This window comes from Sceloporus occidentalis, unplaced genomic scaffold (genome assembly GCF_023333645.1).
Source record: "Sceloporus occidentalis isolate IW3139 unplaced genomic scaffold, rSceOcc1.0.p SCAF_1, whole genome shotgun sequence".
Classification (NCBI taxonomy): domain Eukaryota; kingdom Metazoa; phylum Chordata; class Lepidosauria; order Squamata; family Phrynosomatidae; genus Sceloporus; species Sceloporus occidentalis.
The window spans coordinates 257,859,164-257,882,791 of NW_028316981.1; the positions used below are offsets into that span (position 1 = coordinate 257,859,164).

Below are 23,628 nucleotides of genomic sequence, written 5' to 3' on the forward strand. Positions count from 1 at the left end.
AATCCTGCACAGCTTTGTTTACAGTGTGAGCTTTCTCCAGTGAGCCCCTCCCATTCCTCCCATTCATGCCTCCCAGTTTTGGTATCAACTGGACCATAATCCCTGCCAACTCAATCCCTGATGTGCATACCACAAGTGGGGCTGAGATTACAGTGTCTGTTGATCGTTCCATCACTGCCATTTTTTCTAAACCATTCCTCTTTCCTATTTACAAACAAGGGAAAAGCCAGCATTGTTTAGGTTGTGGTATTGGCAGTTTCAGACTTTGTGGTCCAGTGGTATGCTTAGTAATTATCTCAGTCTTCCTCCCCTTCGTTGCCACCAAGGGCAGTAAGCAATGTGTTTGAACCAGTAGAAGCAACCTGGCAGTATTGGTAAAGAACCCTAACACTTGCTCTGTATATTAACATTGAGCCTGGATGTATATCAGGTTGCTCAAAGTTTCATCTCTGTTTATAGAACAATGACAAATATCTTCGTTTGAAAATAAAAGCTTTTTTTCTGGAGCCAATTTAGGGAACATAAGTATGTAGCAATAAAATCATTAAGAATATCTATAATAGTAAAAAATAGTGTCACATGGTTTGAATAGGTTAATGGGCTAAATTGAATAAAGTATACTTTTATATTATATCCCATGTCATGTAAAACAAAAGCTTGATTGTTTTCAGCTAGACTGTGGTCTGAAACACAGAAATAATCCTATTTGAGACCATTTTAATTGCCCTTCTCAATTCTAGGGAATCCTGGAAATTGCAGTTTTTTGTGGCACCACAGCTCTGTGACAGAGAAGGCTAAATGTCACACATTGCCCAGAATTCCCTAGAATTGAGCCAGGACAGTTAAAGTGCTCTCAAATTTGATTATTTCTGCAATGTGTTTTGGAAATCAATTTCCTTTGATCTTAGCATAAAAAAAGGCACCTGACTTTCCTGTTAGTAAATGAATTATCTGTGTCACGTTTAAACTAAGCCATTAGTATTCTACTACTTTGTTTTATTTCAGATTTCTTTTGTAAAGAGAATAGTTGTGATTTTAACAGTTCCTTTTCAGAAGACTGTTGAGCTCCCTAAACCCTGTGCTATGAAAGAAACTTAGCATTGGCTTTGAACACTGAAATGCCGCAAACTATGTTCAACATTATGTGAATTTCTTTTTATAACATTGAGTATTCTTGAAGTGCATAGCTTTAAGACATTGTTTTGAAGGGGGAAAGTATACAAGCACTTCAGTTAAAAAAAAAACAAACTTTGCCAGTGTCAACACACTTATTGCAACCTCCTTGAAAAACCAGTTTTTCAAGGTACTTCATTTAAATAATATGAATATAGGCTTCATGTTTCTCTTTCTAAAAAAGAAGAGTCGTCCAATTGTTTGGTGTTATAAAATAATTTTTGTCACAACATTCTGCATATGCTCAAGTCCCATTAAAAGTAATGGGGCTCGTGCTTGCAGCGGTGCAGTGGCACTCATGTCCCATGGCTACACACACCATTAGTTTTTCCAGCGCGCAGCGCCGTTTCTTCCTATGCTGCTTTCAGCATATGCTGAAAGCCATGTATGTCGCGCCTGTGTATGATGCAAGAGCACTGTATATCTTCCATTAATACTTCCTTTTGTTTATCTGATTTTATAAAACATTATTTTAGTTACAGTGGAACCTCGCCATACGCGGGGATCCGTTCCGGATCCTGCCGCGTATGGCGATTTCCGCCTATGCTCGAGCCCCATTGTAAACAATGGAGCTCGTGCACGGCGGCACGGAGGTGCGCGGGGCGCAACGGGCGCGTGCGCGGCGCAACAGGCACACGCGCCCATTCAACTGAATGGGACGCGCTGCCCCTTCTGCCCCGCGCGCGCCCAGCGGCTTGAGCGCGTACGCTCAAAGCCGCTTAAAAAAAGTCCGCGTATGCGGAGGCCCCACTGTATTATCATCCACTTCTGATTAAATTACTTTGATTTCATTATTGTCTCTCTAGTCCTTAATTGTAAATTTCTGGATCCCATTGTTTTAGATCTATTTTATTTTAATTATTCTTGCTTTTTCTTGTTTTTTGATTTTCACTAATCTCTTTGAAGTCCGAATTGACAAACTTTCTCAAGCATCTTGCTTCCACCCTCAAATCAAGATTTGGAGGCAGCTGCTAGAATACTAGGTTCATATGACAAACTAGGATTAGCAAAACTCAGGAAGTATGAGGAAACAGAGTTATGAGAAACTAAAAGGGATAGGGTTGCCCTTCCAGTCAGCAAGGAAGAATTTGGGATTGTGCCTGAATTGAGCAATGTTGATTCAGACACACTTTGAAGATTGTCTGGATGAGGGTCAATAAACTGAAGCTGAATACCACCAGATGGTCTGCAGACTGGAATTTCTCAGGTCCAGGAACTGAGTAAACAACGTGTTCTGGGTGGGATTGTACTCTCCCCAAAGGATCAGGTACGTAGCTTGGATGTGCTGCTGGATTCATGCCTGTCACTGAAGGTCCAAACGGATTCTGTGGCTCAGTGCTTGGCACCATCTTCAAATGGTGTGCCGGCTATAGCCTCCCCAGACAGAGATAGTCCATACTGGTAATCTCTCGATTAGGCTACTGTAATGTACTCTGTGGGGATAACTTGAAGATAATTTGGAAGGTATAGCTAGTGCAAAATGCAGTAGCTCATCCACTGCCTGGAATATCAAAAAGACAGCATGTAATGCCAGTTTTAAAAGAATTACAGTGGGAGCTGCTACATTTCTGGTCTGTTTGTGATGACATTTTAAGCTCTAAATAGCTTGGGACCTTGATACTTGAGGGAGTGTCTCTCCCTAAATGTGCCTGCCTAAGGATTATAGCAGGGAGGAGGCCTCCGCTGTGTCCCACCAGTGAAGTCAATACACTGTCGAGACATGGTAGAGGGCCTTCTCAACTCATGCTTGGTAGTGGACACTTCCAGAAATTAATATTCAGGAATACTATTAACCAACAGTAACCAAACCCTTCAACAACAAATTTCAAGTAAAAATGTCTAAAATGACTTACAAGCAGTTAGAAAACTTGTTGATCTGTTTTCAAATTTTAATTTAATTTGTTAGAGAGAAGAGAAAGCTCATTGTGAAGTCGAAGGCTTTTATGGCCCACATCCATAGTTTTTTGTGGGTTTTTCAGACTATGTGGCCGTGTTCTAGAAGAGTTTATTCCTGATGTTTCCTCAGCATCTCACAGATGCTGGCGAAACATCAGGAATAAACTCTTCTAGAACACGGCCACATAGAAGTTTATCAGACAAGGAAAATTGGAATTATAATCCAGTGGTAATCCAAATGCAATCACGGGTTTAACATTATTGCGTGATAGACTACCACACGCAATTTCGGACAATGGGAAGTCAGTCCAAATGCAATCATGGGGTTTCACGTTATTGCATGAGAGGTGATCACATGCAATTTTGGCCAATGGTAAGCTATTTTCGGGCAATGGCAAGCCAGTTCGAACGCAATTCAAATTCACATAAATTCGCTGAACTAGCGAATTCACGTGAATGCGTTCTGCCCCCACTTTCCTTTCATTCGAAATTAAGAGAAATTCCTCCTGTGTGATAAACTCCATAGCCCAAAAAACCCACAAAAAACTAAAGCTCATTTCCTTAGAAACACTTTGCCTTAGGAGTAATTACCAAAAAGTAAAATGTTTAGAAATTTCGCAGATGATATTTGTTAATTATTTTACTGTGGGGTACATTTTTTTAAAAAAAAAATTGTACTCCTCACCTTCACTAACCTGAATCTTTTCAAATTCAGGTAACAAGCATGTTCATGGAAATGACTTATCAGCGTCTACAGGTACCTGCAATTTCCGAATGCCTGCGTTCCCTTTTTGTAGATATTGTAGTTGATATGGGAGGTAGGCAGCATTTCAATTTTTATTTTATTTTTGTGACTGAGTTATTGTTTCATGCAAGGATCAGTAATTTTTCCAAGAATGTTCTGGTGTAAGAGAGCTTTGTTCTAATTTTCTAAAAATAACACAGTTTAAAAAGTTACTTGTCATTATGCATGTTGTTTAAACTCGCTTCGTCCTTTGGAACACTTTGTGTGTTCTTATTTTAAATAGACATCATATGAGATAAGTCCTACTCCCATCAACAGAGCTTCTGTAATTCATATATATAGAAGTTTTGTTCAAGAGAGTCTAGTATAACAAATTCCCATACCTATAAAAAATCTGAAAATATCACAAAGTAGAAACGTATTTTCAGAACACACAGGCTTGCGACAAAAATGGCAGCCATGTCTTCAGCCTGTCTGCTTGTCCATCAAACATCCCTGTCTACTGGTGTTTGTGAAGACATGTATCGTAATTATTGCAGGATTCTAGGGGAGGTGAACTAGATGTTACAGAGGTAATGTGAGAAGTTAGCCAGAGGACTGTGTTTCATTTAGTTCCATTCTTACTCTGGGAAAAGAAAGGGCTATGAAGATTTCCAGGGTAAACCTGTGCATTTAGATCTGTCTTTTCCACTCCCTTAACTGTCACATCAGTTAAGGAAAGCCCTGTTCATTTCTTAACAACACTGTGTAACTCACAATTATTTCTAATCCCATTTCACTTGATAGAAGTTATATTGCTAATACTTCGATTTCTGATAGAAATGTAAAAGGTCTGAACAGTTTGACATTTGGGGATGAGGGAATTGTTCAGTGTCTTTGGCAAAAAGGTATTCCAAAGGAGACTTTGGCGGAAGATTGTGAGGCTTCAAAGGTAAGGTTTTGTAGGAAAACATTGAGAGACTTGGGGCCTGTACAGACGGGCACTTTGCACTGGCATGGGCCCAAACTAGGGTTGCGTGGGGGCTGAGCATTTACAGGCTCAGTAACCCTACCGTGCACTCTGGCTGCCATCATGGTGTACTCCCGTCCATACAGGGTGCACCATGATGACGTTCGTGTAGCGCAGCGCCAAGATAGCGCCATGCGGACATCATCATGGCATGCAAGTGCACTAATGGCGCCCCGTGCGTGGCCTGAAAAAACCCCAATGGGGAGTGGGTTCTTTTTAAGCCTCCTGGAGGCTGCGGCATTTGGTTGCCGCGGTCTCCATGCAGGGCAGAATGGAGTGGCATCTCACCTCCCCTTTCTGCCAATCTGTCCAGCCCCATTGTAGCCACCACTCTTGATCAGAATCTCAGCAAGTGTCCTTGAGTTGCAAGCAGACTGTGTTAATCACACTAAATTCCCATGGAAATCACTGGAGCATAAACTAGTTGTGGTACCTTTTCTTACTGATTTCAGTGGGATAGGTTTATGATTGATTTATTCTGGAGCTAACCACTTGAAAATATTAGCATAACTCTCATAACCCCACCCCACCCCCAAGTAGAATCAGTATCTAGAAAAAGTATCTTCAGAAATTTTGAGTTGAGTTTCATAGACTTTGCAAAGTGGCAGGTTATTCATCCGTTTAGTTCACTTGGTGTTGAGATAAGTGAGGAAGAAAGGACCTGAATATTAAACTGTAGAAATAACATACTATCAGGATGCAAGAGCAGTTTATTTGAGTAACTGAACTATGAAGTAACTGAAATTTATCGTGTAACATTTGAAAGCAGTTTTTTTAGTATCAAACTTGAAAAGATTACTGAATTAGCAAAACTTGTCCAATGAAATACCAATACTGTGATGACATTCTTAGATCCAAGATACTGAATTATCTGTCGCAATATTGGCCTAACCCGGGGGGAGGGGGGACAGTTGGTTGCAGAACTATGTCCATCAGCAGATTCGAGAAGAAAGTGATCTCCCCTCCCCCATATACCACCCCAAAAACAGTACTCCTGAGCCAGAAATCATTCAGGGATGTTTTCATAATGGAACCATGGGCTCCAGGTAAGAGGGGGAGAAAATTCTATAGTGCCATCACTATAGTTTAGTGTGTGTGATTGGATTTAGATTTTTAAAAAAAAAAGTGTTCCCAATTCCTTTAAAAACATTCCACCCACCATTCTGAAAAATAAATTTAGTTGAGAATCAATTTTCTTAATTTTCTCCAGATTTAATATTTTATTATTAGACTGTGACAGTGTCTTCCTTTTACTTTTTCTACATCTTTCCCAGGGTCCTTTCACAAGAGGGTATGATAGATTCATCAGAGAGCTTATATGATGTTATAAATTGAATGAATATGTCAGGAAATGGATGCACAGGCTGATTCAGAGGCTATAATTAGATTTACAAATGAAACCTGATAAGATCCTGAGTGTGATCCTTTAAACCCTTTTACTTTATTGGCAAACGCTTTATGAGGATTGTTCTAGAGAGAGCCTGTTTGTTTGCCTGTGATATTCTATTTCAGCATCTAGAGAGTTCAATCATAATCCATCCATTTAGGTCCATTTTTGTTGTTCTCTCTCAATCTCAATCTCTCTCTGTTTGTAGGACAGTCTATTTCATTTTCTGTTAGTGCATAACATTACATTATAACATTTATTTTTAAAAATATATTAAAACTGTTGATGGTGAATGAAACTATTGAAGGGTTGCAGTATTTTTAAAAAGCAACAGTGCTTTTTTAATAGTGAACTGCAGAAGCTGCAGTGTTAGAGATGGTTGGAAAAGTGTATCAATTTGGTCTTATAGATTTGAAACTTCCAGGTAGCTTTCTCTATAACAAATACTGAAATCACCTCAAAAGAGAAAGTAGGTACATATGCTGTATAACTAAGCTGAATTCCTAGTACTCATTTTTGTTTCCTTTTTTTAGTTTTTTCCGAGATGTAGAGGAGAATAATGGGACAGTCCCCATGGACCAAAAAGCCTGTGTTCCTCCTGGCATAACATTATTCTGTTTGGGCGATGCAGGCCAACTTCCCAGGGCCAAGATTGGGCCAGATCCTGGCAGACCAGACAAGGGTCTTTTAGATCCACCCTTTACCTGGGATAAACAGCCCTTAGTGCAATTCAGTTTGAATACCAGTTTGCCATGGAGTTTCCTGGAAACCCTGCAGCAAACCCTGGCTGTTTAAATAGCCCTTGGTACTACTTACCTTTCTCCACTGTAACTCCTACTGCGACATCACCACCGCCTGTTGCCATGTCTGATGTGGAAATGGGGCACCTGGCCACATGGGTGCAGCCAAATGCCCCATTTCTGTATCAGACATGTCAACGGGCTTCTCAGTAGGAGTGATGGCGCAGAAAGTTATGGAGTGCATGCCAGTAGCAGGTCCCCCGGGCCGGGGACTGACCCAGATGAGCACCCGGGCCAGAATACCATGGGCTTTCCTGTTATTAGAATTGTTTGTGTGTTCCTAGCATCACAGGTATGTTAACATCTCAGAACATCTAGTTGTGCATCTCTTAGTGTTCAGAATATTGTTTTCCTTGTTCACAGTCAGATATTTGTAGCTACTTCCTGTTTTACTTGCTAGTGGAAAGTCTGTGGGGACGGTCTTCCCTTGCAGGTTTATTGTGAGTGATTGGGAATTAACTGTATGTTGTAATATCTCAGTGCATTTTTTGCTCCTTATTTGAAAATAATGGGAGCCTATTAGCTAGGAATTTCTGTGCAGTGACATCATTAAAAATGTAGCTGAAAGAAATACAATGCTTTAGGTCCACTCTTCCCTTTAAAATAGTGTATTTCTCTTTGGTGGGCAGCAAACACTATGTTAAAGATACACTTTGTCACTGGTGGTATGAATACCAAAAAATCCTACTTAGAATGAAACATAAATTACCGCTTGGTAGTTTATGGAGTTTAAGTTCTTTCAGGTAGTTACAAGGAGAATGCTGGTTTTGTAATCAGAATATATGATTAACAATGTCTAAAGAGTTTATAGACCTCAGTAGACCTCTAGGGGACAGTAGACCCCAGGTGACAGTTGTAGCAGTTGTTCATTGAGAACACTGGCGTGCCAAAGATGGAGATAAACGTTTGATAACATGAATAGTGACTGTTAGTTAACAGCTGTAGCAGACTCCTGTTGTAGAATGCAAAGGCAGCTGTACAAATAAAAGGGGATGGTAACACATTTATCAAGGGAAATGTTTAATGCTTCTTGGTAGAAAAGGCTTTTGATAGCTCTGCTATACCTTACAAATTACTAAGTGGTGTCTAAGCTAGCCACTAATTTTCTTCTGTTGCCACAATTATTTTTAATTTGAATATTTTAGTTGTATGTATGCTTGCTGCAGTGCTATAGGATACTGGTATAATTTAATAGCAAAGGGTATGAGATGAGAATTGCTGTACTGAAATCTCAATATAGTACAGCTTTGAACTTGCCAAAGCCTTGAGTAGTGCATTGTTCTCTCAGCTTCAGTCCCTTGTCTATAATAGGAAGATATTGGTCTGACTTGCTCAGCTGTTGTAAGGAGTACATAGGAATGTGTGTGCAAAGCATTTTAAATACTTTATATGCTCAGTACAAGTGCTAAATATTGTTATGTGTCTTGATCTTTTTTGCCAAACAGGTACATATTTCTGTTGGATATTTATAACGGCTTGCCTTTTACTCAGATGTGAACTAAAAGAAACTAAATAATAGAGTAAATCTTTCTGTGTTAAAATAATGCATAGATTTAGATAATATCATGTTGTATATTTACAGATGAACTGTAAAGTACTTTGTCAATGATTATATATCATTTCAGTATCTTCCCAGAGAAGGGAAATAATTTTACGAACCCTTTCACTACATACTCTAAACTACTATTAAATGTGAAATTTGGCTTCCATTCATCAGTCTTGGCAATCTGTTCTCACAGTATAAGGTTAGGTTTGATAAATCAGAACTTAATTGAAAATATGCATCTAGTCTATGTGAAGTGTAATTACCCATTTAGCTGTAGCGGCAAAACTGTCCTGCTTATTTATGCTTTGTGGAAAGGTTCTCTTGACACCATTCATTGGGGTTTATGAATAAAGTCTTTCATTTAGTAATATCATCTGGAATAAATGTATACATGTACACACATGCATGCATCTTTGAAACAGACAGGACCACTGACAAGTTTCTGAATGGGCCACTCACTCAGCCATCTTGTTAATGCCACAAGAGTCTAGCTTTGTCTCTGGCTGAAGACATGTCATTCACATGTTTTCTTTATCCTTTAAAAAACATGTGCCTGTTCTCTTATTTCAGGTATTACTATCTGAGGGACTAATAGCACCTGGTTGCTTAGAAAATTAATTAAGTAGATATTTGACAATTTAAATTAATTAATTAGATATTTGATTGTGATATAATATATAATCTATACATTACTACCTTGTACATTTTAGTTTACCTGTTTATATGGACCTCTTCATATGTGAACCAGCTCTACTATAAAATGTGCCTTTGATGAACCACAATAGTGCTTTTGTCTCACTTATATCCCCATCCCATAGATGAACCCACCACATGGAACTGCTTTGTCTCAATTCCCTCTCTTTGGAGCCCGATTGTTACAGAAGTTAGAATCATTTTGGTGCCAAGTTAAAACCTGGCTTTTTATTAAAGCCTTCAGGCCAAACTGATTTTATCCAGGCTGTACATGTTTATATTATTCAATATGGTTTTAACTAGTTTTACATAGTCTGTTTTATTTTTAAAAAACTATTTAATATGTTTTATTATTTTTAATTGATTTTATTGAAAGCTGCCCTGAGATCTTCAAATAAAGGGTGGGGTGTGAATATTTTAACTAATATATAAGTGAATCCCTCTTAATTTTTTCTGGGCCAGTGTTAGCCTCATATGCACCAGATATTCTTATCTAGAGTGTTATAGCAAATATGAACTCCATAGTAGTCTACACAGTAAAGCCTGTTGATCAGTACGGTCCACTTTACTTTTTCCTACATGCATACAATCTGTAGTGGGCCAGCTTTTGTCCTAAAAGAACAGGCCATGAGAGAAGAAGGGTATAGGAAAACTATGACAGAAGAAGGTTCGGCTGTTTGTTAAAAATGGAGCAAAGCACAAAGAAATAAGGGTATGTGCCTGAAAAAAATATGATAGATCTGTGGATTTTTAATTCACAAGTTCTTAATACTGTTAGTTTATCAAAACCATTGTTGTTCCTGTTCATTTTTCAGTTACAAGTATATGAAGATGAAATAAGGCACTAATAGCCATACTGCCATTAAGGTAGTCAGGCTCAGATTGTTCTCTCTCTTGTTATAGAAAAGGATGTTAGTGGTTTGGCCACTTAATAATGTAGACTCCTGTTATCTGAGGAATGATGTTTATACTGTAGTAACATTTTTAGTATTTAATGAATATTTATAGCTATAACTCCATAAATGTCATCCATATTAATCTGCACTTTCTTCATTTCTGCCACTCCCCCCTCCAACAAACAATCTATATCCATAGGTTTTGTTTTTTTGTTTGTTTGTTTGTTTTTTGGTGGGGTTTTTGGGCTATGTGACCATGTTCTAGAAGAGTTTATTTCTGATGTTTCGCCAGCATCTGTGGCTGGCATCTTCAGAGAATGCTTGCCTGGAAAGGAGTTGGGTTTATATATCCTGTGTGATCTGTTGCTAAATCCAGTCCTGAAAAACAGCAAGCTGAAGACTCAACAAATGCAAATGAGAAATCTCCCAGGGTCAGGAGTTTCCCAGCAGACAATGAGCAGACACTAATCCTCTTTTGCATAGCCTCCCACCCTGAGGCCTGCTGTTAGCAACAGAAGAAGACACATGCAAATCACTCCTGGCTTCACAGGTCACACAGTATATATATACCCAACTCCTTTCCAGGCAAGCATCCTCTGAAGATGCCAGTCACAGATGCTGGCAAAATGTCAGGAAGAAACTCTTCTAGAACATGACCACATAGCCCGAAAACCCCACAAAAAACTATGGATGCCAGCCATGAAAGCCTTCGACTCCACAATCTATATGCACTTTTCTACAGCTGTCAAGCTTCACCCAACTGTTTCAAATAAAATCTAAGAAAATAATGTTGACCTTATGTGTAAGAGATGTTACTTTTCATGCATATTTTTAGACTGCTCTGGCACATCTGGAGTCTCTTGCAATTGACGTTGAACAAGCTCATCCACCTGCTAGTAAAGAAAGCATAGAATGTCTCCCACAAATTATTATAACAGATGATCACAATGGTAAGGATAAATACCACATTTATTTATTTTGTTCAAATATAATTTTAGAACATTATGACATCCTGTAATGTCATATGCACATGTAAGTTTCCCTTAGACCTGTTTATATCCTTTTAGGGCTCCGCAAATATTGTTATTTTCCTCCTTCCCCCACAGTCACCAAAACTGCAGACTTAAGGCCGGTACAGACCAGAAAAAGAGTTGGCTTCCCAGCAGTATGGGGCCGTGACGTTCAGACAGCAGCATGCCCCCACGCCACCGGGAAGCCACACAGTTGACCAAACATGCAGTGGTTTCACAGCCTTTCTGCAGCACAGCATTTACACATGCTGCACCACAAAATCCCAGCTTTCTACCACTTATTTTTATGGCAGGGAAATGCCGGATCGGGGCCACAGCACATGGTTGCTATGGCCCAATCCAGCAATCAAAGGGATGGCATCACACTGCCCTTTTATGGAGGTCTGTTTCTGCTCTTACTCTATAGCCCCTAAAGCCAATTCATGTCTCAAGGGGAGAAGACAGAACCAGAGAAGACATGAAAGATTTACAGCAGCTCTGAGGACACAGGTGGATCTCAGTGCTGATGTATTCATTTTATATCTGGATAATTCTTCTTACACCCACAAGTCACAGAATGGGGCTTTGGAGATACAGGGGTTGGCATATGTCTCAGCTTGGCATAGAGCCACATAAATAAAAAGATCCACATGTGGACCTACTTCATTATGCTGAGCCATACAGAATTGCAACCTATGATTGCGCATTCTGTGTTTTGCCACCATTAATGTGAATCTGATTTGGCCTGCAATTGAAACAAGGCCAATTACAGTTTTATTTTTAGCTTTATTTTTGATAGTATTAATTATGCCATGTTGATCTTTACAGCTTTTACAACTTTTAGAACTGCATACTGATCCATCTCTTTGTTTTTCAAAGCTGTAGGTCAGGAACAATGCTGTGCTATTTGCTGCAGTGAGTATATCAAAGAAGAAATTGTAACAGAGCTTCCATGTCACCACTTTTTTCATAAGCCTTGTATAACACTTTGGTTACAAAAGGTGTGTATTTATTTTAATATGTTACTTTAAACTCAATTTTATGATTACTTGTTTGTGTGAAACATTGACACAAGCAGCTTATCACATGCTTTCAGTTGTACTTTATGAAGGTGGTAAATAAACAGAAACACTTCTTCTTGAAATAGCAGCAGCCTGTTCCCAGTATTTCCTATGGAGATATATTTAATTATTTTCATGGCCTTTTATTTTGAAGGTATACCCAGAACTTCTATAGGACTAGAGTTTGCACTGTTCCTTCAGTTTTTTAGAACTTTAACTTAAACACTCTGCTAATTGACTGGCATTCTGTTGAGCAGTTACAAATATATATTCCAGACATAACTTTTCTGTGTTCATGTTTACAATTGTGGGATGATTGCACATGCCCCCCAACCTACCTTAACGGCCAGCAGCTGCAATGAGTGATGGAGCTCTGTTCTGCTGACAATTGAGGTTTCACTGGTAGAATGGGGCTGGAAACGTCATCCTGCTGCACACCAGTTGCCATCAGAACAGACCTCTATTACTCAGTGTTCATGCTGGCTGTCGAGATAGGTTTGGAGAATCAAATCAGGTGATAATACATATTTAAAGGACCATTGTTTTAAACAATTTAAACTTTTTAACTGGATTTTTGTTCTTTGAATAAGCAATTGAAACAATTTAATTCTGTTTTAATGTATCTCTTTTTTATGTTTTTAATTGTATTGTTCTTTTAATGTTGTAAGCTGCTCTGGGGCCCAGTTCTGGGGCGGATGGGTGGGGGAATCAGGATATAAATAAATAGTGTGCTCGTGTTACACGTGGGCGCGACATACACGGCTTTCAGCCGTGCCGGAAAAAGCCCTCGTGTGCCCCTGAAGAAATAATGGGGCTCCAGCATATGCAGGATTTCCCTTACGGGGGGGGGGGGTGGTTGTTGTCCAGAATAGATCCCCCATGTAAGTATAATTATAATACATAATTACGCATCCGTAACTACATCTGTGATCTAGAATCCCAGCCATTAATTCCTGCTGAAGCTTAATCTACAGCGTAGTTTTTACAGCATTCCCTTTCTAATCAGCAAGGAGCAGATAGAAACTCAGTGTGCTGTGTTAGCAGCATTTCCTTCAGAGAACTAGGAGACTGATCAAGAGCTCTGTGTTTTTTCCATTGTTGATTTGGGGCTCTTATTTGCTAGCTTTGCACCAGAATTCTCTCTGAATAACAACAAGCTCTCAAAATTGGTATGTTGGTTCAGTCTACATGGCTTAAGTAAGTGAACAAAATGATACAAAGCAGACTGAATAATCTCAAATGATAGTATAGAAGATTTGAGATCACTTGCAGAATTCACAGCTCTCCTAAAAAGTTTTTATTTCAGTGAAATGTGAGCTAAAGGAATTGTTTTAGTAATGTGCTAGGCCTTTTATGCTGGAAAATTTGATTAGATTATCTCTATGGCCATAACATTAAACTTGAAGACTTCAGAAACCCCTGCTATGCCAACAAGTGAAAAGCTAATGTGCTGGGGGAAGGCGAGTAAAGTGCTACATACAAATCAGGTTTCCTGCAGAACTACTTAAATTTAGCTTTCTGAAATATATTCTGATTCATGTACTGTGTAGGTTTTCCATGAACTTTAAACAGATTCTATTTGACAGAGACCTTAAATCTTCAGTGACACGTTTTGCCACCAAGTGTGATTTAAGAGTGATGTCCCAATACCTCCACCAAAGACAATCTCCACTTTGCTTGTACTAGAAAAATCCTTCTGTGGTTGACATGGCCACTTTGAAGTAGGCAACATGACAATTGTGATTGGTGTTAACATAATTGGCTCCTTAGTTCACTTGTTCGTCTACAAAAAGGTCTTCAGTCTAAATGTATTTGAAGCCTGCCTCTCGGCATTCTTGAGACAGTCACCTGCATTGCAATTAATTGGTGGTCTTTTCTCTCATCTAGTCAGGAACGTGTCCCGTTTGCCGTCATGTGCTTGCAACTGTGCTTCCAGAGCCTGACACTCCCACAGTCACCTTCTTGCCTGATCATGATTCTTCTCCTTCAGTCCAAAGTACTTCAGGGACACAATAAAACGAACACCTAAAAAAGAGTCTGGGCCATCACATTTTGCTGTAAATTTCTCCTGTTTAATTACAATGTGAAATTGCTTTGTATGTACGTATATATAAATACATATAAATATAAAACACTTATATATTAGTTTAGAAAGAATGTATGAACTTTATAAATGGCTTAGGTTTACAGTAAGAGTTAAAATTATCAGAATGAAAGGTGTAAAAGATTGAACTAATTTTCTGCAGTAAAACATATTGCTGACTAATGTTAACTAATGTCTAATGCTTATGTCTGAGGGAATGATAATAAATATGGCACTTGTGCTCAAGTTAATACAACTGCAGTGCAGTTGGAGCTTACAAAAGTTATGCATATATCCTGTTTTACATTATATAATATTTGAGGCTTGGGTTGTCTCCTTTTGTTTAAAATTAGTGCCACAGTTTCTTTGTACATAGCTCTTTCATATTTGCATCAAATGTGAAGATGTTCTGTGATCACTGCAGTAGTATACTTTGGTTTCACTTGAAATAAACAGCATAATCATAAATTTCCTTGTGATTTAATAATAATTTTGTGTGTATCTGTAAGGGAAATATTGCTCTAAGTTCTCAAGTTTCTTTATTTAATTCACAAATCTGTGTCCACCGATGCCTTTTGTAAGGAGTCAGGGAACAGCAGCTGTACTGTAGATAGCCTGTAGGAACTAAGCAACTTGACATACTAAGAGAAAGTAAGAGTATTTCATTAAATATCAGTTGCTGGTTTTTGGGTAGATATGCTTTGGTTTAGAATTGTGAAGAATGAAGGTTGTACGAAAAGGGTCATACTGTGCGCAAATCTTCTGAAATAGTATGGAAAGAAATTCAATACTATGTCACAAGGTTTACATACAGCACAGTGTCTCAACAAATTAATCTTCAATTAATTCTCCCACCTTCATGTTTTTTTATAACTGTGCAAACACTGGAGTGAGCTAAGTGGCTGAAATCCTATTTGCCTGTTAATTCTGTTCCCTTTTATATGTTTTAAAAGGCAAATAAGATCATTTTGGCGCGTTACAGACCGCCCAAAATGGGCGGTCTTGCGCCGCTGCTGGTTGCTGCGTCCGGGAACCGCAGCAGCCAAACTGCGCAGTTCCCGGGTGCAGCAACAAAGAAGCACCAAAATGGCGCTTCTTCCTGCACCCCGGAAGAGGCGCTGCAAGGCGCGCACTCGCGGCACCACTTCCGGTATGCGACGTCCGGACGCTGTGCGTCCTTTACGTCAAAATGGTGGCACCCATCTGTATGCGGCGGCACCATTTTGATGTAGTTACATGCGAGGGGCAAGGCGTGTCAGGAAGCGCCACCCCTCCTGCGTAACGACAGCGCCCCATAGGGCCCGTCCGGAACACACCATAGTACTCGGGATTGGGGATTTTATGTAGATCTTTAGCAACAAAAAGAAGAATGTGTGTGTATTACAGGTGGTACTGTAAAATAATAAGCAAACATATTGAGCATGTTGCCCAGTTCTTATCAATTTACCATGATAAATTGATCCATGAAGATGAAGAATCTATGGCCAGTTACAGACCGGCACTTTAGTGCGTGACGAGCACGCACTAGGGTTACAAAAGGGCGGTGCTTCCGCACCGCCCTAACCCTAGTGCGTGCTCGTCATGCACTAAACGACGGCGGCCCTTCCATACGGCCGCCGCTGTGAGGACGTCACGGCCGCGCCGCCTCTAGACGGGGCGGTGCGGACGTGACGTCCTTGCTCCGCGCCAGGGCGCTTAGTGCGCCCTGTACACGGAGCAGGAAGGAGCTCCGTTTCGGAGCTCCTTCCTGGTTTAGTCCGCTGGGCGCAGCCTTCAGACGGCTGCGCCCAGCAGACTAAAACAGAAAGGGGCCAAGCGGCCCCTTTCTCTTCTCCCCGCCACCGCGGGGTGTCCTTGGGGCTTGAAGCCCCAGGGACACCCCTTTTCAGGCTGCGGGGAAGCGGCGTTTTGCTGCTTCCCCGCAGCCTGAAAAGCAGCGGATCGGGGCCTCAGCGGCTGCCGTTCTGACCGCTGAGGCCCCGATACTCCAGGGAAAGGGGCGGGTCCAGACCGCCCCAAATGGGCGGTCTATAACCCGCCTATGAATGGCTACATTTCCTCCCTTTTAACTGTTGTCAGAATTTATTCATCACTTGTACTTGCGAGAATAGATTTTGCAGCAAGGCTTTTAGCACAGTAAGGATTTGTGGGAATAAAGGGTGGGAAGAGAATAATTCAGTGCTTTACCAACAAGGCCATCAGCTCACAATTTCTGGAACAGAAGGGAGCCAACAGCTGGGGTCTGTTCAAAAGTCATGCAGGACTAATTATTAAAACTCCCTTAGCATTGTTGCAGTTCTCCTGTCTTCCACTCCTACAGCCTCCTGCATTGCCAAAGCCATAGCCTTGCCCTTATGTTAGACCTAAAGAAAAGAAAATGTTCTCATGTTGCCTAGCTACCAAAAGGTGCTTTCATTCCATCGTTATACAGACCAAGTAAAAATACCTTGAGTGAAAATCTGGCAAGAAAGGCATCCTTTATCCTGCTAGCAACTCATATGAATGCTTTATTTGGACAGATTGGGTTAATTTTTTTTCTTGATGATTTAAACCAGACCATGATGGTGAAATGGGTTTTCATCTCAGTTGACTTTTTTTTTTGCCAAAGTGTCAGCACAAATGAAATCATTGATTTTAAATAAAGTTTCTGATTTTGACATTCATGGAACACTTATGAATAGTACAAGTCGCAGCTAGGTTACTTTTGTACAGCTTTCAACCTAGAAGCACCTTCTGAATTGTAGAAGTGTATCTGCATATAGACACAAGATAAATTTCTGTTTAGAACCCTTTTCTCATGGAAGAAAGTTAAATCAAAATCAATCCCTTGAAAGCTATTACTACAATTCTACACATACACTTTTTGAAGCAAACCTACTGTATCATGTGATGGAAATTAAATATCTACAATATGGCTGTTTGGTATTTATAAACATGGGATGATAAATCACTTGAAAGGGAAGAGTAGCACAAGATTAAGTTCAGTGGGAGTGGTGAGATGGAAGATAGCATCTCCAGGATCCTACTGCCTATGATTTTTTCTAGTCTGTGTGTCTTATAGCAAACCCCCAAATGATAAATGCAGTATGCAATTTACAGGTCATTTATTTAAAAACTGTTTTCCTCCCATGGATTATGTATCAAGCAAAGTCAGTCACAGTATCTCTACAAATAAAATGCAATACATCAGTACCAAATATTGACTCTCATCAATCATGATAGGACTACACCAGTTTGCACATGGCAATAGCTTTAGCTTCCTGATGACCCTCTTCTACTTGGTTGTCATCCTGCAAGTACCATGGCAGTTACTGATGTTAGAAGCAAAAAACACTGGGACTTTGGCTGCCAAGGATTTGAAACCTTTGGCAACCAAAATAAAACCTACAGCTACTGCAACCAACATCCTCTTGCTAGGGAAAAGCCTAGAGCTATGTAGGGAATAAAACAATGTCATTTCCATTCTGTATCTTATATGTAAAACAATTATGCTAAGGCTGCTAAATGAAAGTTGTGCTAAAGGATGAAAGTACTCAATATCTGAAATATTGGGAATGTTGTGCAATATATGTGCATATAAGAAGAACAGGTAAGTTTTTTAATGATGAAAGAAGATGATGCCTAGAATTCATGTCTTCAGGAAACAGAACTGAGCAACTTCTCAACATCCATATGAAGCAAGGGGATGCTGTTATGTCACTCCATAGGTGAACTAGCAAAGTGACCACTGCACATTGGGACTGATGCACAACATGACCAGCATGCATTGGGACATTCTTGCCATTGTCCTGTTGCACGTATTTGTAATTTGGTAACAGTTCCTTAATATCCCTGCTACATTGCTAAATAAATAATGTGAAATTGAGAATTCCAGCCAACATACATAAAAGAAGGCAAGCTCATAATGAATTAGTAAGTATAAAGGAAAATGAAATAAGAAATAGGATTCCTATTTGGCTCTGGCAGATACAAATGTGAACTTGAACCCTAAATTAAGTGAATAGAAAAAAAATCACAGAAGGAAAGTTTCCCATCCTCTCCTCTTCACTAAACTCTGGGGGTGTCAGTGGGCCTCCTAAACAATGTGCAGTGGAGCAGAGGGGTCTATTGGGAGAGGAAGAGATAGAAAACATTCCGTCCATGAAATCCTTTCTTTATCTAAGGACCCAAGTCATGGTCTCCACAAGGCAATGTCTTTTGGGTGGGCTATTCTTCCAGGACCAGTAAGTTTTGATGGAAAGGGGGGAGACAGCAGAACCCAGGGCTCCCACTCCAAAAAAACAACACTGTTACCATCCTACCATGGAGAGAAAGTAAGCTCATGATAAGGCCTTTATGGTCCAATACTCTGCTCCAGCCCCTGTGGGAATGCCTCAATCCTATTCTGTTCAGTACAGAGTAAGACTTCTGTAGTGTTATAGGACAGTGGAAAACAGTCCTACGTTGAACCCTGATTACAGGTTCCACAGAATATGTTTCCTGTCCAATCTAAATCTGTAGTAGACTGCAGAGCTATTGTGAGGAATGCTTGGAGTCACAGTCCAATAAGGTCCAGAGGGTTGTTATGATTCAGATCCCTGGTGTAAGTAACATTGAACTAGATGGACCAAGAGTGTTCCCAGATGGATTGTTGCCCTTGACATGAATGTCTCGTTGTAACCGACTGTAGGGGGCGGTGCTCATCTCTGTTACTAAGCCAAAGACCCAGTGTTCTGCAAAGACGATTCCCTGGTCAAATGGCCAGCATGACTGAACGGAATACTGTTACTTTCCCACCGAAGCAGTACCGATTTATCTACTTGCATTTGCATGCTTTCGAATTGCTAGGTTGGCAGAAAGCTAGGATTACTGACATCCCATTAGCTTACCCCATCATGCAGCACTTGGGCTTTGAACTGCCAACCTTCTGACCTTATGGTCATCAGAATAGCATCTTAACCACTAAGCCACCCAGTCAAAAGACATTGTGCAGCTATTCCATTTTAGAATATTTCTAGATGGAAGGGCTCCTCATGCTGGCAATAAGAAGGCACCTTATAACTATTCCATCCTTTTCTCCTTTATAGTTTTTCTGCAGTTGAGGAAGAAGGTGGAAGGAGTGATGGAAAAGCAAAGGTGGGTTTGTCTAAGTGGAGAATAATGTTGTTGGAAGGCAATTCCTTGAAATAAGCAGGGCAGTGAAAACTATACAAAAAGCAATTTTAATTGAGTTTGTGATGTTTAAGGGGAAAAGTTGGAGCATGAAGTAGACATTGAAAGAATGCATTAGCCTATTCCAGTTATATTGAGCCTAGAAAAACTTAAGAAAATTCCCTTAGAGTTGTCTCTTTTGAGAAGACCTTGCTTTATTCACCTCAACCTTCAGACCATCAGCCCAGCTTTTCTTTGTTTTGATACTGTTAAAGTTCAAGTTGGAGAGCAGCCATTGCTCAGTGGTTGACCAGTCAATTAGACATTGCCACAGTTTTATCCACCTAAGGCACTGTTTCAGCATGCGAATGAGGGAAAAGATGAAGGGCCATGTTCAAAAACCCCTTTGAGAAATAGCCCCAAATAAATGTATGTTGAAAATGTGTTGGGGTTACTTTTTCACACTGTATATTAACCAGATGGGAGCTTTTATCCTTACCGTTCCCTCCAAGTAGGAAGTTTGGTATGTTTTATCTTTTCAATTACAACATCACTGTAGGAGAATAAACATTTTAAATCGTGTCATAGATTTAGGGGCATCACAATATTAAATGGTTCTTTTAAAAATATGAAATAGATCCAATTTCAGATGGCTTCCAACAGCAAAATGTTCCAGAATACTGACTGAATTGCCCCCATGAAATTTACATCTAAACCTGAAATGGAGAAAGTAATTAAAACAACAACAACCAGGATCCGTCAAACAGCATGGCTGTAATACAAATGACAGAAGGATTTCAGGAGCTGTTCCCAGTAAACTACCATTTCTGTGCTCTGATACTCTATAAACACACATAATTTTCAACCCAAGAATCCCCTGTCTAGTGCCTCTTTGGAATGAGCGATGAAGAGATCGATTAGGTGCTTGCCTGAAAACCATCATCCAGCCCTCCCTTGTAATATAAGAGAAGTATTTTATGGTAAGAATTCTACTGCTGGCATTCTGAATGAATTTATTACGGCACATGGCCAGCACCAAAATATAGCACCAAAAAAAAATGGTATAAAGATATAATATATAAAAACAACAAGACGGTGGCTCATTATGGCCAAACTCTAAAGCATTCTTACTTCATCTGTATTAAAAAGTTTTTACAGCAGATAATTGCAGCTGCAAAGAACTTGGCAACTTTTATAGTTACCAGTTCCTTGTGGTCTGAAAGAAGATAATGTACATAAAATTGCTCTTTTCTGGCTGGCATTCTGGTCTTTTGAAATTAGAGCTATGTTCCCCACCACCATCACTACCTCCATTTGGTTTATTGCTCAGTTCAGCCATTTGGTCCTGGACTCAGTTGGCTCCAGAACAACCTGGACCCATCCAGTTTGATATTGATCCCAAATACCAATCAAGATATAGAAATCTTGGATCATCACATGGAAAGAAAAATGGCTATAACTGTTTTGGGTCTCTCTCTCTCTCACACACACACACCTATTTGAAGACATAGTAGACCATAAGGAAAGGATTAACCCAGTTACATTTAAAACAGGTAAGTTCAGTGGTTTGAGGTAGGCATCTGTAAAGTGGTGTAAAAACAAGCTCTTCTTGAAAACTTGACTATTCAGTCTTGGCAATTCATGCCAGACTTCACCTAGCACTGTCTCCCTCAAAGAGGATCCCCAAACCCTGCAGTTAAAGAACTGCACCAAAGAAGAGCAAAGTCAATAGTGCTCCACAGGCATGCAGGCAACAATATTTTGCAGAGGCAAGAAGGTGGACAGGAAGAGAGGCACAGCATCAATTACCTAAAGCTGTTAAAATTCACTAATGATCAGAGCTAATTATATGACTGTTTACTTGAGAAAAAGGTACAATTGCTTATTAAGTGATGAGGTTAAATAATAGAGGATAAGAACACAACACAAATGTGGACACCAGTACAAAGCCTTGCCACAAACCCAGATGCCAACTCTGCCCACAAATCTATTGAGGAAATGTCATCATAGGCCATAATGAGGGAGTTTCACGTGCTTATCTTCCAATATGATTTATGCCATACTAAGCAATGTACTTCAGCCCCCTACACTGGACAAACAGGCCAGTCCCTGCGCCAGAGGATAAATGGACATAAATCAGACATGAAGAATGAGAATACACAAAAATAGGTTGCAGAACACTTCAGTCTCCCTGGGCATTCCATCTCAGACCTCAGAACTCTAAAGGAAGATTGGAAAAAGAAATAGCGGAATTGAAATGTATCCACAGACTACAGTCCATCAGCAATGAGTTGAACAGAGATAATGGTTTTCTTGCACACTACACACTTCAACACTATCTAGCCCCCATCCTCCAGTTCATCACATCCTCATATCTGTTTCCCACACTACAGTCCAACACTCATTCATATGGTTATCCACTCACCATGGCTTTATGCAAGAGCCTTCCTCCTGCCTTTGTCCCCCACTGACCATAGCTGAAACTGGACTTGTCACCTCAACTTCATACTCACAAGGTTTTGAATTTCAACTGACTTTCTCTCACACAACCAACTTATGTAGGTCTGGACTCTCCACTCCAAAAGTGCATCTGAGGAAGTACACTCAAGTCTACGAAACAAGCTTGTTTCTTTCAATTAGTCTCAAAGGTGCTACAAGATCAATTTGCATAGGATAAGGAAGTGGGGGTAGGTGGGAGAATACTTTAATAGCAGTCCAAATAAAGAGAGACCCCTGATCCCTCTTAAATCATTTGGAAATCTGGGTAAGTGTTTGAAATTTCCATCTCATGTCCCTATATTCTCCACCCAATTTCTTTTATAGTGTCATGCCTAAGAAACTAGAGAAGCATTTGAATGCTGCTGCCATCAACGAATTCCCCTGCTTGGTGCTTTTTAGCCTTTTGAGGTGAATGAGCAGACTATAATGCACTGGCAATTAATTACCTGCTCTTTTGTTACCTAAAGGTAGATAATCCTCGCACACCTGTTCCAGTGTTCTGCTACCACCTGTAAATAGAGCAAAAAATGAAGAGATGAGGGAGATAATCAAATATATAATTTCAGTGACTTCATACAATCCCCATGATCACTTTCAGTAGTGATATATTTGGTGCAGGCAGCATATTACAGTTTTCAATGAGTAAAGCCTAGCTTACCTCCTCCCCCTCCATATCATTCCAGCTCCATATCATTCCAGTTCCATGTTTTCCTTATGTTATCATTCTGGAGGGATATCAAAAATAAGCTTTTTCTTATTTCCATTTTTATTCTGGATCTTTGGATCCATCCAGATTTTTTCGTACTATTCTACTTGGGAACTGAATTTTGCCAAACCGATTCAATCCATAGCTGATAGAAATCAGTCCACATCAGCTTGATTCACTTCAGAATTCTAATTGCACAGCTCTAACTGAAACTGAAACAGTTATCTGTGGCTATTTTTAAATTGGTTGTATTTTTAAAAAATGCTTTGTATTTGAGCTAATATTTTTAGATCATATATTCTACTATCATTTAACTCATTCATAAACTTTAAAACTGTTACACTGATATTTATAGCTGCTACTTCTCAGTTGTAAAATTATAAGACAATAACCCCAGTCCAGCATTTGTCCTTGAAAGTGTCAAAGTGCAGGTATTCGTGTCCATGTGGATGTCCACATTTTATGCACATTTTATACATTAGGCGTTTGGGTCCCACTTAGGGAGAAAAGTGATATATAAATTAAATGAAATAGCAATGGCATTTAAATTTCTATATCACTTAATAGTGAACTCAGCACTCTCTAAGAATAGAATATACCTTTGGGTTAGATGCACTCTCCATGACCTTAGTGAAGATTAATGCCTGCAAGTCAGTCATGAAATTCCATTGCTTGGTATATATTAACATAGAGTTGCATGCAATGTGGCAACCAACACAAGTAGCTATTGTACTGCATTATGGAAATGAATCTCTGCATGGATAAAAAAATGTGGACAAATGTTTCTTTGGGAAGTCATTTCGATACAAATCTTGAACAGCCACTTTAAAGTCCACACTTTGTTTTGAGATTTGTGGCAAAACGGCACTTGGGACATCTGAAATATTGCATCCATAACAGAAACTTGTGCCTAATATAGCTTTCTTCTTTCCGTTTGCTTAAGGTTACGTGCTTAGCACCCACTGTTTTATTAAAGGAAAATAGATGGAGTTCC

At 39.7% G+C, this 23,628-nt stretch overlaps 1 protein-coding gene across 11 annotated transcripts in view; it reads left to right on the top strand.

Moving 5' to 3' along the window:
* Positions 1-14,750, top strand: part of PJA2 (praja ring finger ubiquitin ligase 2) — a 63,010-nt gene extending 48,260 nt beyond the window's left edge. For 8 of the 11 annotated variants that reach the window (XM_089492391.1, XM_089492439.1, XM_089492382.1 and 5 more), the window contains 4 exons: positions 3,785-3,826; positions 10,981-11,095; positions 12,035-12,156; positions 14,104-14,750. In XM_089492391.1, coding sequence (XP_089348517.1) covers positions 3,785-3,826; positions 10,981-11,095; positions 12,035-12,156; positions 14,104-14,232 — 408 coding nt within the window. In that variant the 3' untranslated portion in view covers positions 14,233-14,750. The remainder of the gene's footprint in view (positions 1-3,784; positions 3,827-10,980; positions 11,096-12,034; positions 12,157-14,103) is intronic. The other 3 variants (XM_089492433.1, XM_089492418.1, XM_089492447.1) reach the window with 2 other exon arrangements.
* Positions 14,751-23,628: the final 8,878 nt, after the last annotated feature.